At 37.0% G+C, this 14,225-nt stretch overlaps 1 protein-coding gene across 1 annotated transcript in view; it reads right to left on the minus strand.

Annotated features, from left to right (window-relative positions):
• Window positions 1–12,622: 12,622 nt before the first annotated feature.
• The window catches only part of ALDH1A1 (aldehyde dehydrogenase 1 family member A1), a 33,046-nt gene continuing 31,443 nt past the window's right edge, over window positions 12,623–14,225 (minus strand). Inside the window, exon 13 of the mRNA XM_075078936.1 lies at window positions 12,623–13,254. Coding sequence (XP_074935037.1) covers window positions 13,182–13,254 — 73 coding nt within the window. The 3' untranslated portion in view covers window positions 12,623–13,181. The remainder of the gene's footprint in view (window positions 13,255–14,225) is intronic.

Here is a 14,225-nt window from a genome sequence, read left to right on the forward strand (position 1 = left end):
ATTTTCCCAAACACCTTTTAAGCCTTGTTATTGCTTGTAAACAACTAAGGCTGAAAGCCTCTAAAATCTTATACCTTTTTAAAGGTATATTCTTGTTGCCAGTGTATAGCACCAGTCTGACACCTTCAGGTATCTCTGATGACGACACATAGCAGTGATGTTGGTGGACCATAAATCAGCTTATATTCCAGCTGCAACTAAATTAAAAATATAGAAGTGTATTTTTTCTAATAAGCAGTTTCTTTTTGTGTAGAACAGCCTCAGTCTTACCTAACATGCAAAAGCTGACTTCTAGCTCTGTCCTGCCGCTGCTCTCATGTCTGGATTAGAATAATGTAGATGGGTATTCTCAGGTCCTAAACTGTGCTCTCATTAATTTTGTCTGCTAAAATAAGCTCCTCGGCACTTGGCATTTCCTCTCTCTGAATAAACTTCGCTGCACAGTGGAAAGCAAATTTTCTATTTCCACAGACAGAGGAAAGTGGCATAACATGCACTGGAAGTGAGATACCATTAGAAAAAAGCCACTGGTTGTACGTAGATTTATTTAGGCCTTTATCTGAGCAAGCCTAGGCTGGGTAGGTTTACTTTTAAAAATTATATGGTATGTTTGACATGACTCTAATGTTTTGTAAAAGGCACTCATTAACTCTTTGAATCCCATCCTTAGCCTGTTTCTTTATTAAAAGGTGCCCCTAAGCCAAATTAAATTAGGTTGATAAAATCCCTTTTGTATTTTTATATTCCAGAGTGTTTGAACTAGGAGATAGTTTATCTCAGTAGTTCATCAGGTTTAACTGAAGACAAATATGTCACATTTTTCTTGTCAGTATCTGAACTTAATGAAATTTTGTCCCTGAATTCTTCCTTGCCTTTCTCTCAACCTTCAACCCTTCCTGAAATCCTGCTCTTTGCCTTCCTTGCTAACTGTGGGCCTCACTTGTAGTTTAGCTTCTACTCTACTCACTCTATCACTACACACTATAGATAGATCATAATCCAGCATTTAAGTATGAATTTAGTAAATGGTTCACTGTTTGCAGAAGGGTGCCTTGTGTACTCACTTTAATAACCGCTGAATTTAAGTTGAAGGTAACTTATAAAAAGAATTATTACTGTTACCTTCATCTGCCTAGCCACTTCCTTTTCAGCTATTTTCCTTTGTCAAACTTACTGACTACATCAAGTCCTAAGCTGTATATAAACTCTTTGGGGTTGCTTAGCCTTTTTATTTGTTTTTGAGGTTCCCATTGCAGAGCTGCTCGAAATCTAACTAGAATCTTTGAGTATTATTATTAAAGTGAACATATAGGTGTGTGAGTACTTAACCATTAGTTTCACGTTGATATGTGCCATCAGATAGCAATTGATCTATTACCTGAATGCATACTAAGAAAGGGTTTTAAAGCTTATGGTGAAGTAAAAAGTGCCTTTTTCCTTTCCTTTCCAGTTTCCTAAAAAAAAAAAGAAAGAACCCAAACAAAAAAGCCAACACCAATCAAAACAAAAAAACCCACAAAATACAAAAGTTACATATGCCTTGGTGTTTTCTCCAGCAGAGGTCACAACAACATAAGATATTGCCCTGCATCCATGTGAGCAACTGCCTTAGGAAAGAATAAATCCTTACTATTTGATCCTGTAAAAGTTGTCAAAGCTAAGGCTGCTAGTAGAGTTTCAGATCAAATGGGAATTTGCAGGAACACAAGAAGTTTGCTGATGAGATGTTTTGACTAATGTCAATAGTACAAGCTTTGGCTATCTAAAAGGAACAAAGGATTTTAATAGGCCACCTGGAATAGTGCATGGGAAAATTCAGTGAAAAAAACAATTTTTCCAACATTTGTGTGTTTTTCAGATATGATAACTGGTAATATAACTGCTTGGGAATAATTCTGTTTCTTTTTTTTAAAACAGCATTGCTATATCTTGTAGTCTGACCCATAGGCATTTTGCAGGTCAAAATAGTCCATCTATTCTTTCATTTCAAACATGACAATATGTAATGCTTGTTCAAAAAGCCAGCTTTAAACATTATTTGTAAGTACATATGAAAGGTCAACTGCAAGCTCATCAAAGTGAGCTTTCATTTCAGGGGTCTCTATTTGGGAAAGGAAAGTAATACCCTCTGTCTTACATGCCTTGTTTAAATAACTGGGTAATGATTTTTGTTTTGCTGGATAAACACATAGATATGTGGTAATGTCCCCCTAGACAATCTCTGGAATTGCACTAGAAGACAAACAACCCCTTAGCTCTAGCTACCACTGTGCAATATAGAGTAAGTTCTTGCTATCTCCTGAGCCACAGGCAAACTAAAATAATATGGGCATCTCACAAGCAAGAAACAAGGAAAGCTAACTCCAGAGAAGTATGAATACAAAACCCAGAATCATCGGGATAATTTTCTTCACTGTATTAATTGCTAGCAATATCTTATTACTTATGTAGCATCATTTTTCTGTGTTTTATGATTGCCAAAGTACATGACGTCCAATACATAGCAGAACTGCTCATGCTGCATTTCAACTGATGGTACTGTCTCTTGCACATGTGGTGAACCTTGGTTACATCCTAGCAAGACTGAAGGAGACCCTGCTGCTTGAAACTGCTCTTTTAGTTTGGCTACTTTTTCTAGGGTTAGTCTACAAACAAGTACATGACCATCCAAAGTAACTCAGCTAAGACCTTTCTGCTGGGTGGTTAAGAAATTAATAGATACTTCTCCTGTGTCAGCTGCACCTAGCTGAGAGATACAAGTAAGGAGCAGTAGCTGAGTCCACAAAGAGAGGCATTTAACTTCCACTTTCATTGCGTGTATGCAGAATTACAGAATAAAAATGTCCCTTTCTTGTTGCCTTGCCTGAAGTTATCTGAAGTTACTGTGAAATCATCTTTCCACTAGCAAAGTTGCGCTAGTACCCAAAAGTCTACTAGGGCATGCATCGACCTGCTAAAGACCTGATTGTTACAAGTGCCAAAAACCAGGTCACCCAGTATGTGCCTAAATTACACTAAGAGTAACAAACCCAGATTCCAGCTTAAACCCTGCAGCTTTAAGCATGTAAGCATTGCAGAGTGTGACTAACACTGTGTGAATAGTCAGGCCAGTGTTCCCCTTTTTCTATCCTGGGGTCCTAGTGGTGGATGGATTTTGTTGTGCAGGACTCCAGTTTTAAACCTCTGGTACCAGACTTTTCCCAGTATCTTTTGTCTCTCCAGGAAATGCCAATACAGCAGCCTGCTCTGTAGACGGCACTTTCTCCTTTTCTCCTGTTTCACTTGCAACAAACCATCCTTGTGCCAGAGATGGAGCCAGAATGACTCCAGAGCCTACTGATTATAGGGGCTATTCCCTGCAAATGCAGGAAGCTGGCCCCTAGTCCGTACTGTGTTTAGTTGCCCCCGTTACTCTTGACTGTTTTGCAATTGTTAGCTCAGTGCTTCGTGTACAAGAGTTTGCAGATTTCATTTCAATGCTATTAATATGCCCATACAGAGAGCTCAGGGCACCTCCTGGAAATGTTCATTGACAGCAGGGTGCCTTGCAGTTAGGCTGCAGCCCTGAGCAGTGTAACATTTATGCTTCTTTGTCAATCTCCTCGGACTTCACAGGTGTATTTGAGGAGGGATTTCAACAAACACTAAATAAAAACAAATTAAAATGTTTAAACTTAATTGTAGTGTAGCTTTACACATAATTTATATTGGATTGTGGCATAAAAAGTATGATTTTCTTCCAGGCAGATAATGAAATAAAGAATATTTCAATCCTAGGTTAAAATAGGATCCTTCCTGGTTCTGCAGCAACTATATAATTGTTCACTCCTGTGTTTCTTATTTCACTGACAAACAAGGCAAGTTGAAGTAATGTTGTGCCATCACCTCCTTGAGGCTAGGAATATTTCCTTTATATAAATCTTTCTGCAGGTATTATTTTTGTTGTTGTTGTTGAGGAAGTGTTTGTATTGCATTATGGCAAAGGAAAAATGTATTTACTTGGAAGAGAAAACACGGCCTATCTGTCACAAATGTCATAGCAGTAGAATCAGATTTCACAGATAAGCCATTGTTCAAAACCTTCTTGAGATCCACTTTAATAACTACATGAAAGGTTGAGCTGAATGGCACCCTACTCATCAGTAAGTTATTTGTGGAAGACTGTTCTTTTACACAGGTATTTCTTAAGTACTGACAAGAAGGGAGAAAATATAAAAAGCTGAAACATAATTTAGATTAAAATAATTATTTCCTCTAATGTGGCTACATAGGTTCTGAAACTGCTTCTTTTCCTTCGCTAACTACAGAGTGTCACTGTGAATATTACTGATGTCTGAGGGCCATATTGACTTTTCTGTGCTATGTACTTGCATTTCTTTTAAGTCTAATCTTAACTGTGAATTGTCTGAATCTGTCCATTATGGTGTTTGTTCTATATAATTTTTTTCCTCAATTCTAAGTTCTTCATAAATATGCTGATCTCTGGCATTCTGGTATATGCATTCCTTAAGGAATTATATGAGGAAGAGCTATATGAGCTTAGGAGCTAGACTTTTTAGAAGTTGACAGAAAAATATCATGGGGTAGAATGTTTAGTTTATTGTCACTTTCAAAACTTGTAACCAAAAGTTCATTCTTACAAATGTTAAAATACATAATTACCTTAATTTTCAAGCCTATTACATAATGCAACATTTTCTTTCTATCTCTGCAAGAGGTTCATTGTGTTTTTCTGTATCAAATTCCAGCTGACTTTTCTGCTAGCATATCTTTTCTGTAGGCATATAAATGTTCTCCTTCCTTAGTAAGGATTCTTAATTTACTTTATATCTTTGCTCCTGATTGTTTTTTTGAGCTTTACTTTTTAAGCCCATAAAGGTTTCAGGGGATAAAATCTTGTCCACCTCATTCACTGGAGTCCCTCTGCCTTCATCTGATTATTACGAACAAGATTTGACCTTGGCATTATGGATTTTTCTAGATGATTGTAGTCCACTGCCGTACACACTCACAGATTTGTGTATCGGTACTTTAGAGCAGCATGTTTTCTCACAGAGAGCACAATGACTAAAAAGTAAAGAGGTATTTTCTGTTTAATCATGTAATGTCTTATTTACACAATAAGAATTTTAGTTTTAAATATTTAACTTGCTTCTGGATTCTCTCAACTGGTGTGCTCTTTTCTGTGTCCTCACATTTGTTATACATTTCCCTGGTTGAACACCATTATTAAAAGTCTCACCTTCAGAATAATTTATTCTATGCAGCATTCAAGAGAAAGATTAGTTTTAAAGATGTTCATTTGGTTTGTTTAAAAATTAAAGAGCTAAAAACCATCTTTCAGATAAAACATGTTTTTGGAAGTTAAAGCAGTAATGTCATGCAAGCAGCCCTGAGGCAGTAAAGCACTGGACCATGATGAATAACTGGTTCTTCTATTCAGAGCATGGCAATGCTCACAGTAGATGTTTACCTGAATCACATGGCTATCTGGAGCTGTCAAAATTAATGCTGGTGACAGCTGACACCCGTAGAAATCTTCAGTTTAAAAAGTCTCTTTGTGGATGAGACAGAAATTTTTATATAGGTTATAGAGTGTTCAGGCTGGGTCTGTCACTGACAAGTCAGTGCCAGCATGGACAGTGCTGAGTGCTTGAATTAAGTAAAAATTTATGTCAGACTCTACTAGATTTCGTGGTTATGGAAAGTTTCAGTCTGTTTGGAATTGATCGCTTTAATACACGGCTAGCTTTTCCCATCAAGCTCTTCATATGACAGGAAAGAACTCCTAATGAGCTGTGAATCTCTTCTTTCCAGCTGCAACAGAGACATAAAACCACACAAAAATCTGAGGAAAGATGACTTACCCACTCTCCTCCTAGGCAACTGCTTGTGTGCTAGGGAAGTAGGCACAAAGAGGGGAGTGATACTGCTATGACCTTGAGCTGGACAGGTGTTTGGAGTGAAGCGTACATATTTTTCTTCCTGTATGTCCAGAATGTCAAAGTTTTTCATTTTCATAATCTCCTTTTATGAAATAAAATTATTTCATGCTCTGTTCTTGTAAATATACTTAATAATACAATGACTTACATATAAGGACATATTTGTGTATCAGTTGCACAGTAGTAGTACTGAAATGTAGCTTTTCATAAGCAAAAATAAATAAAAAAGAAGAATGAAGCAAATAGGCAGTAAATGTGCAACAAATACATCTTATAAAAAATTAGTCACCTAGCTAAATAATTTTTTAAAAGTGTCTTACAGTGGGGATAGGGCCACATACATAAGTAGCCCAATTTCTAGCAGTGAATAAGCCAGTGGAGGTTAAGTATTCAGCCTACCTGTTCATGGTGACAGGGAAAAGTGACAGAAAAAATGTTGAAGATTTTACAGGGGCTCAGTTGTTTAGTGGTAGCTAGTACATCACATACAGAAAGGAAAAAAATAGTAGGTGGTTCCTGAGATAGCAACATACTGTCAGATATGATCTGTCTTGTATGGGTGAGTAGTGTAATGCATGGACATTTTTCCTTTTGTTAAAGATAATTAAGACCTCTCTGAAGACTCTGAAGAGGAGTACAGGTGACACAGTGCAAGATGAGGAAACATACTGTGAATGAAACACACACCTTACAGATTCCTTCTGCTAGCTTTAGTCAACCTATGCTGAAGGTCTCCATAGTCAACAAACAGAACACAATGCTTGCTCAGGACATTAAAAAATAAATACTTACATTTATTTTATTTTAGATTATTTTGATTTAGTATACATAGAAGATGTAAAAGAGCAATTTTCTCTGGAAATTCCCCAGTAGGAGAAAAGGATAGGTTAAGAATGTTGAATAATAATTAGTATGTTAATATTGAAGAAGTAATATATTCATCATAGTCCTCTACTGGATAAATATCTGCAGACAATGATCTTCTTGTGTTCACTCTTCATCCAAATGTGAGCATTGGCATTTTTCACTGTAATTTGAACTTGGCCAATGTGCTGTATGAGGGCCCATGCATTGTACTGAAAATAAGAGCTCTGTTTAGTGGTTAGGGTTTATAGGAGATAACTTGCATGGATTCTTTTCCTTGAGGATTTCTGGAGATGGAGAAGGCCACAGAATCTTAAGTCTTTTAAAGATTGCCATCCACACAGTGAATAAGCAGGGTCAAAGATTCTTTATGTAAGAGCCAGCTCTCTAATAGGGTCTGTGCTTAGCAATATATGTTGTTTGTCCATCATAAGAGTTCTAAAATATATGTTGATGTGTCTATGCATGGGACATATTTATAGTCCAAATACAATGTTCACATGACACATTTCTTCCTTCACACTCATACAAAGTATTTTTTGGTTCCTGAATACAGTTAGCTGTGGACAGTGTTGCTTGTTCTCACTTGGTTCGTTTATTTACCTGTCAGACATTCTCCTCTTCCAAGGACAATAAATCTCTAATCTTGCTCAAATTTTGCCAGTCTCATTCTTGCTTTCACCACACAGTGTGCTCCCCAGTCCTAACCATAGTCACTATGTGTAATAAGGAGATATATTCAGAAGGAATATAGCTTCGGAACTCAGAAGGCCTTGACAGCTTGTATCATTTAGCAAGGTACGATGATACAAAGGCACTATTCTGTTTGCCACAGCTGAATTTGTGTTGTATGGATCATGCTATATTACAAAAGCTTCTTAATAGCGCATGAACAAGGTATTGGTGGCTAAGGGATTTTTCTATGCTGACAGTGGGAGGATGGTGCCCTGTTGCAGTGGTTTGTTTAATAACATGAAATGGTTGTCCGAGTTTGTCTAATTGCTCTTTATGTCTGGAGCCATTTTTGACTGGGATGTATTGTGCATTTGTAATTATCAAGCTATTATTTAGTCGTAATCTTATACTCCACATAGAACTCTAAGCAATATGAAGATACAAACTAAAAATATAAGACAAACCCTCTCCTTGTTGCCATCTCTTATAGCTTGCTTGCTTCTAAATAACCCTCAATACAAATGATTTTTCTTGGAAGAGTTAGCTCCTTCTATTCTTTTCCATTGAGAACAACCTTATTGTATTTTGGTTAATACTTTCCCTAAATCCTTCTGCAATGCCTGGTAGTAATGTGTAAAAGCAGCTATCGTCTCTTCCTCTTTCACGGCCAGTTTATCATACTGTGTAGGAATCATCTATGTTGCTGCCTTCTGAGGACTGTTTCATGAGTTGGATTTTCAAGAGTTAAACCACCCAATACTCGGTTCTGTTTATTGGATCTTTATGCCTATCCAATTTTTCATGCAACAACTCATTTATGTCCTTCCTACAAGACTACGCAGCATTTTATTTCCCTGAGTCAGTTTATGTTGTGCTTCCAGATCTTTAACTTTTTTTTCCAGAGCAGTATATTAACCAAGCCACTGTTTTTCTCTCAGCATAGAAAAGGTTAAAATTCAGTCTGTAGGTCCTCCCACTAAGTTCACAGGGAATTATTATTCCCATATTTGCAGAGACTGTTTATTTACTACTTTATCTTAAAATTGTATTTTCCTAATAAGGAATTATTTAAATCACACTTTTCAGTAGGGGAATAGATGAAAGACAACATTAACAGCAAGAGAACTGCAGCATGACTTGAATGAGAAGAGGTAGAGCAGAAGAATCAGGAAGGACAAATACAATCTTACAGCAAACATGATGTTGGAGGGGCTGAGGAGATACACTTTATTAAAGTCTTTCATGTTAACTCTTACAAGAATTATAATGAGATCTTACAGTGACATCTTTCAGAGTCTTAAGGTGATTCTTAGCTTTGCTTTCATTCTTCATCAGACTCATACTTCTGCTATTGCTCCCTTCATTTCTCTCTATTTTTGTTGCACTTGTCTTTCTTTTGTGTCCCAGATGGAACATCCCACTCTCCTCCCCCCAAGACCTTTTGCCTGCCAAGCTCTCATAACTTTCAGATTCCTCCCTAAAACCTACTTCATCAGGGAATTTTCACTCCTTATCCAAGCCAGATGCCTTTCTTGCTCTGAATATATTTTCCATTTCTCCCCTTGCCTGTCTTAAGACCTGGATATCTGGCAGTTGAGGATTATCAATAATTTTCTTTTCTGAGACAGAATGAGAATTCCTTACAGCTTCACTATTTTGACTGAAATAGCCTGAGGATCCCTTTATCCTGCTGTTGACATTCAATGGCTTCCCCCCTTGTAAAAAAAATAGTATGTCAGGGTCAGGGGAGGGGCCAGGGATGGCCTTGGTGGTGGTAATACAATGGCTTTAAGGAGCCCAAGTTTCTAGGACTTGCTTTTCTGTATGGCATAAAATTGCCTGAAAAAGACAACTTTCCAAGAAGACTGCAAAAACATCTACTTGGTCATACTTTAATGAAAATTAAACATATGCGTTCAGTAGTGTTAAGGAGATAGAAAAGTAGTTCACTGGAAAAAGTAGTCCCATTCAAATCTGCTGGGATCTTGCTGTATATTATTTACTCAGGCACCCACTGCCTTAGAGAACTATATGGAAAATATAATCGTTTCAATGTAAACGTAAATATTTAGTAATTGCTGCTGACTATAGCACTTAGTTTTCAGGGGCTTTGAAAGGAAATGCAGACATTCTCTTCTTAATTTGTATTCTCTGTGAACTGCTGACTAGGACTTCACTATCATTATAAGCAATATTTACATAGAGATCAACTATTCCTCTTCTTGTGTTTCATGCCAGTAAATTTCAATGGTGCTGCTTTGGCATGTAACAGGAGTAACATGATAGTGATTCAAGCTCAGAAGGAAAGGGCCTCCTTAATTACCTGTGTAATATTTGCAGAGTTTAAGTCCTCATTTATTCCTGCCCAGACTGGGTGATCACAAGCCACTGTACTCATGTGCAGGTGTAAGATGGAGCCTTTAGTAGTATGAACACAGTTAAAGAGTACTCTTAATTGTGAAAGGTCATTTCTTGTACTCACAGAGAGATTGTATTAGTACTAATAGTGTGTGCATTGTGGAGAGAAATTCCATCTTGACCTTGACTTTGAGTTAGTAACCAGGTGGTTGAGGACTAAATGGGACCATATTCTGAAATTGTTTTGGGTTGGACACTTTGCCATGCACTGTGAACCAGTCTGCTCTTGCAAGGTAAACTGGACTATTAAGCCCTTGTTTGCCTCCTTCAAACGTATGTCAGGTGGTTTAGGCAAATACACACATATTAAATTCCTTAAATTTAGATGCCAAAAGGTGTATCTCTTTACATTGGCATCTCTTGGGAACAACTTCAATGTGTCATCAGATTAACCAAAAGCTATACTTGTCTCTGATCAAAAAGTTGGCTGGTTCATCTTGGTTGAATGGCATTTTTTGCCTTCTTTTTCCTCCCCCACCCCCTCCACCTCCTGACCCCCAATATACACATGGAAACACTTCTCTAACTCGAGGCTTTTGAAAAAAATGAGAACTTAAAGTCTCTACACAGTTTTTGATCACTTTGAAACATTTAAATTGACAAAACAAGATGATTGCCATCTTTCTTTTACCTGTAAATAAGAGAAAGACTCTGTCAAACAAGGACTAAAGTAGATTTACAATATTCCTGAGAACAGTGTTAATATATTTTAGGCATTGTAAAGGAGAATACATATATGTATGCAAGGGTCAAGTTGATCCTTCTTCTATACCCCTCTATTTATGTTGGATTTTCTCTTCCCTTGGATTATATTTCAAAGTCATTCTTTGCTTGTGCTTGCAGTTCCAGTTGCAGTTGCAGTTGCAGTTGCAGTTGTAGTTGCATGGTAGGACTGGATATACAGCCTTATGCTGCCAAAGGACCTGTGAGGAGATGAGAACCAACCCCCCACATAGTACACATTCAAAGAGAAGTCGCTTCAGACCAGCCTTAGTCTGTTTCTAAGAGCTGAATGGTTATTAGTGGTTGGATTATACCAGACAAAGGCCAAGTGTGCACCTTTTGGCTTAGTGTCATTGAAAAGGCACTCAATTTTGCTCCCTTGTATCACTCTTCCATGTGAACCAAAGAAGGCAAGTGGGGATGATCCGTAATATAATTTCAGAAGTCCAGTCCTGATCCAAACCAAAATGCAAATGTAGACTTACTGTCATAAGGCTTATTTATCCTCCTTTGAGACTTCTACGATTGACTTCAGCAGAATCAGGGTTTGGACAGTAGAGATTTATGAGGACCTTAAGCTGTTTTACATACTGGTTTTCATGTATTTATAAATACTTAATCCTTTATTGTATCCAGGTTTTCTTTAATACTGTGTTCATTACTACTTTTAAAGTCGTTCAGAGTGTCTAGCCATTCTTTTATTCTCTGCATCTTATTTCTTTAAGATTTTTTTCCTTTCTATTTATTTGTCACTTATTTTGATTTTTGTGTTTTCTTTTGTACACTTCCTTTGCTGAACAATCTCTGCTAGTTATTGCCACAGTATATTTTTACTTTTGATTCACTTTCCCTTCTTTTCCTTCTTCTATTTTGTTACTTGTTTCTTGATATGGGACAAGATTGGGTTTCTTTGACAACTATGGCTAAAGAAATTATTTCAGAGGCAAATATATATAGGATTTGGAACTGACACCTTTCAAAAACAGACAATGTAGGTGCCTGTGGAGAGATATACCTGTGCCACAGGTCTTAGGTCCTGTTCTTAGCTTCATGAAAAAAGGTATCCAGAGAAGAGTCACAGGGTGAAAGCCTGATCCAGGATTTGTTTTAACCACCTTATTGAAAAAAAAAAAAAAAAGACAAGCATCCAAACAAACCAAAATGTCTTTTCTTTCAACACTGTGCAAATTGTCCATACTTGCTGCTTAAAAATTTGTGGTGTGCTGTGTCTTTACTAATGGGCAGAGCTTGTACATAAGATTGTATGTAAGGCTGCCCCTCTCTAACAAGATATGAATTGTGGCTCTGGATTCAGTCCAGAGAAAATATGGCCCTGTCAATAGCAGGCTATGTAACTGCTGTACTTGGTGTCTGTAGACCACTGTCCCAGAGTTATCTGGTGGCTGCTGATGGTGAGTGGCCTTTGGAGGGTGTTGATAGCTGCACAGACCAAGACACCTTAGAGGTTATTATCAGCTTGGGGCACATATATCTGCAGAGGGCCTTTATGAGAATAAGCAGCTATATGAAAAAGAGAGGATGAGGAAAAAGGGTGAAGGGAAACAATGGACTAGAGGAGGAAAGAGGCGGGAGGAAAACATGCAAGTTATATGCAGGCATATGAGTACAGAAAAAATGAGGCAGATGTAAATCACAAAGGAAATTGCCTTCCCTTACCTCTCCTTCTCTTATTTCCCCTCAATATTTCTTGTGGGTTATCTGTTAAGACTTTTTTATATACTTATCACTACAAAGCTGGCTCTTCGCAAATTGTTCAGTGTTCTGTGTGTTCATAGTTTTCCATTTACAATACTGCCGAAGAATTAGGGACTTTAGTCTCCATGTAGCCAGTGTATACTCCATCAGTATACACTCCTGATGATCTAAACACACCATTGAGACAGTAGTGCCTCTAAGAATATAAAATACATGCTACATAGTACCCAGTGGTAAGCCAATGTAATAGAAAAGACTAATGAAAGGAGCAACATTAGGTTTTGAAGGTGGATTTTAATATTGTTTAATATTATCCAGATTACATATTTGTAGTATGATGAACAAATTCAGTAGTCTAAGATATATATCTAGAAGTCTATTATTTTTGAAAGACACACAAAAGTATCTATCTGCTAATTAGCAGATAAAGCACTTGTTAAAGTGCTTTTGTTAAGGCCACAAAGAAAAGAAAATGTGAAGAGAGCTTGCCATCTGACATTTAGGGGATCACATAAATTCAAACCATACCTGTAGAATATATTGAAAATGGAACATTTTCATAGCACTACAGAGAACTTCCACTGAAAAGAAAAAATAGTTCTTTCTGAACATGAATTTCAAAATTAGTTCACTGGGTACCAGGCATTGAAGTTTCCTTTTCTCAATTAATCACATTAAGTTTTTCTACATTATTCTCTTTATTGTTAATGTAAGCAAATACCTTTTATATAGTCAGAAAGCAAAAAGGTTGATGAATAATTTGGGATATAGAACTTTTCAGAATTCAGATAGGCTTTTCAGATTACTTTGAAGATGTTAAGTTCTTCACCTCAAGCAACATTATGAGTTCTTCTGTGGGATTTTGATTGTGACAGTCTTAACTTCTGTGTATTCATGAAGTCCATATTCTCCCCTAGATAAAAGAGACCCAAGAGCAATATTTATGTTAATGCTTTTTATATGAGTTATGTCCTGGATGGGATTTTTGGTGGTGCTGTGCAATTGTCCAGATGTATAACAAGTATACTGGACATATTTGAGAGACATCTGTGCAACTAGACTGCTGCTGGAAGCCTTTCGAAAAGCTACAGCAATTCTCTCCTGAGAAAAGTGGGAGAGAAAGCAATTTAATTTATGTTCAAAAGAATGGCATTTAATTGATCTAGTACATTCCTAAACTGGCTTTCTGCGCAGCAAATCAGGCACACATTAAGTCTTCACAAGCATGCTCAACAAGTTATTTGCAAAGGCTCTAATGTCAAGAGTTTTCTCCAGAGTCAAAGAATAGATGCTTCATCTCAAGTAAGTGGGGGACATAATTAATCCACTATAAAATCTCCCAGAGAGTGAAAAACACTTAAATCTTACTGACATGTTATTAGCATGATTCCTCTTTTACATTTTACATGATGAGATGAGGCTTGCTTCTGTGCCTAGATGTTTGACATCTGACACAGTCAAACTATTTAGACATGATTAACAGTTTTGTAGAACAAAGGTTTGCTACAATATTTTGTTACCCGGTTCTCACTGACATTTTACTAGATACATATGTATGGGAAACAGAAATATGTGCTCAGGACTTTCATGCTGTGGGATTCTGTTAATTTTTTAAAGAGGCATCCTATTAGTATGTGTCATTCAGTAGCTTAATTCATAATGGTACTATTATTCCAGAAATTATATACGGAATTTTATCCTGGGATTCATGGAAGTCAATGGCTGGACACACTGACTTCGTAATTTCAGTGCTGTTGTTTCACACATATTTCCGCCTCTTCTAAAACAGATTGGCTCAGGTTTACAAAGCTTTTTCCATGGCAGACATCTATCTGGTGCTAATTCCTTCCTGTCCTTTAGCAGGAATATTTATATTGGTCCACT

The sequence above is a fragment of the Phalacrocorax aristotelis genome, chromosome Z (genome assembly GCF_949628215.1).
Source record: "Phalacrocorax aristotelis chromosome Z, bGulAri2.1, whole genome shotgun sequence".
NCBI lineage: Eukaryota > Metazoa > Chordata > Aves > Suliformes > Phalacrocoracidae > Phalacrocorax > Phalacrocorax aristotelis.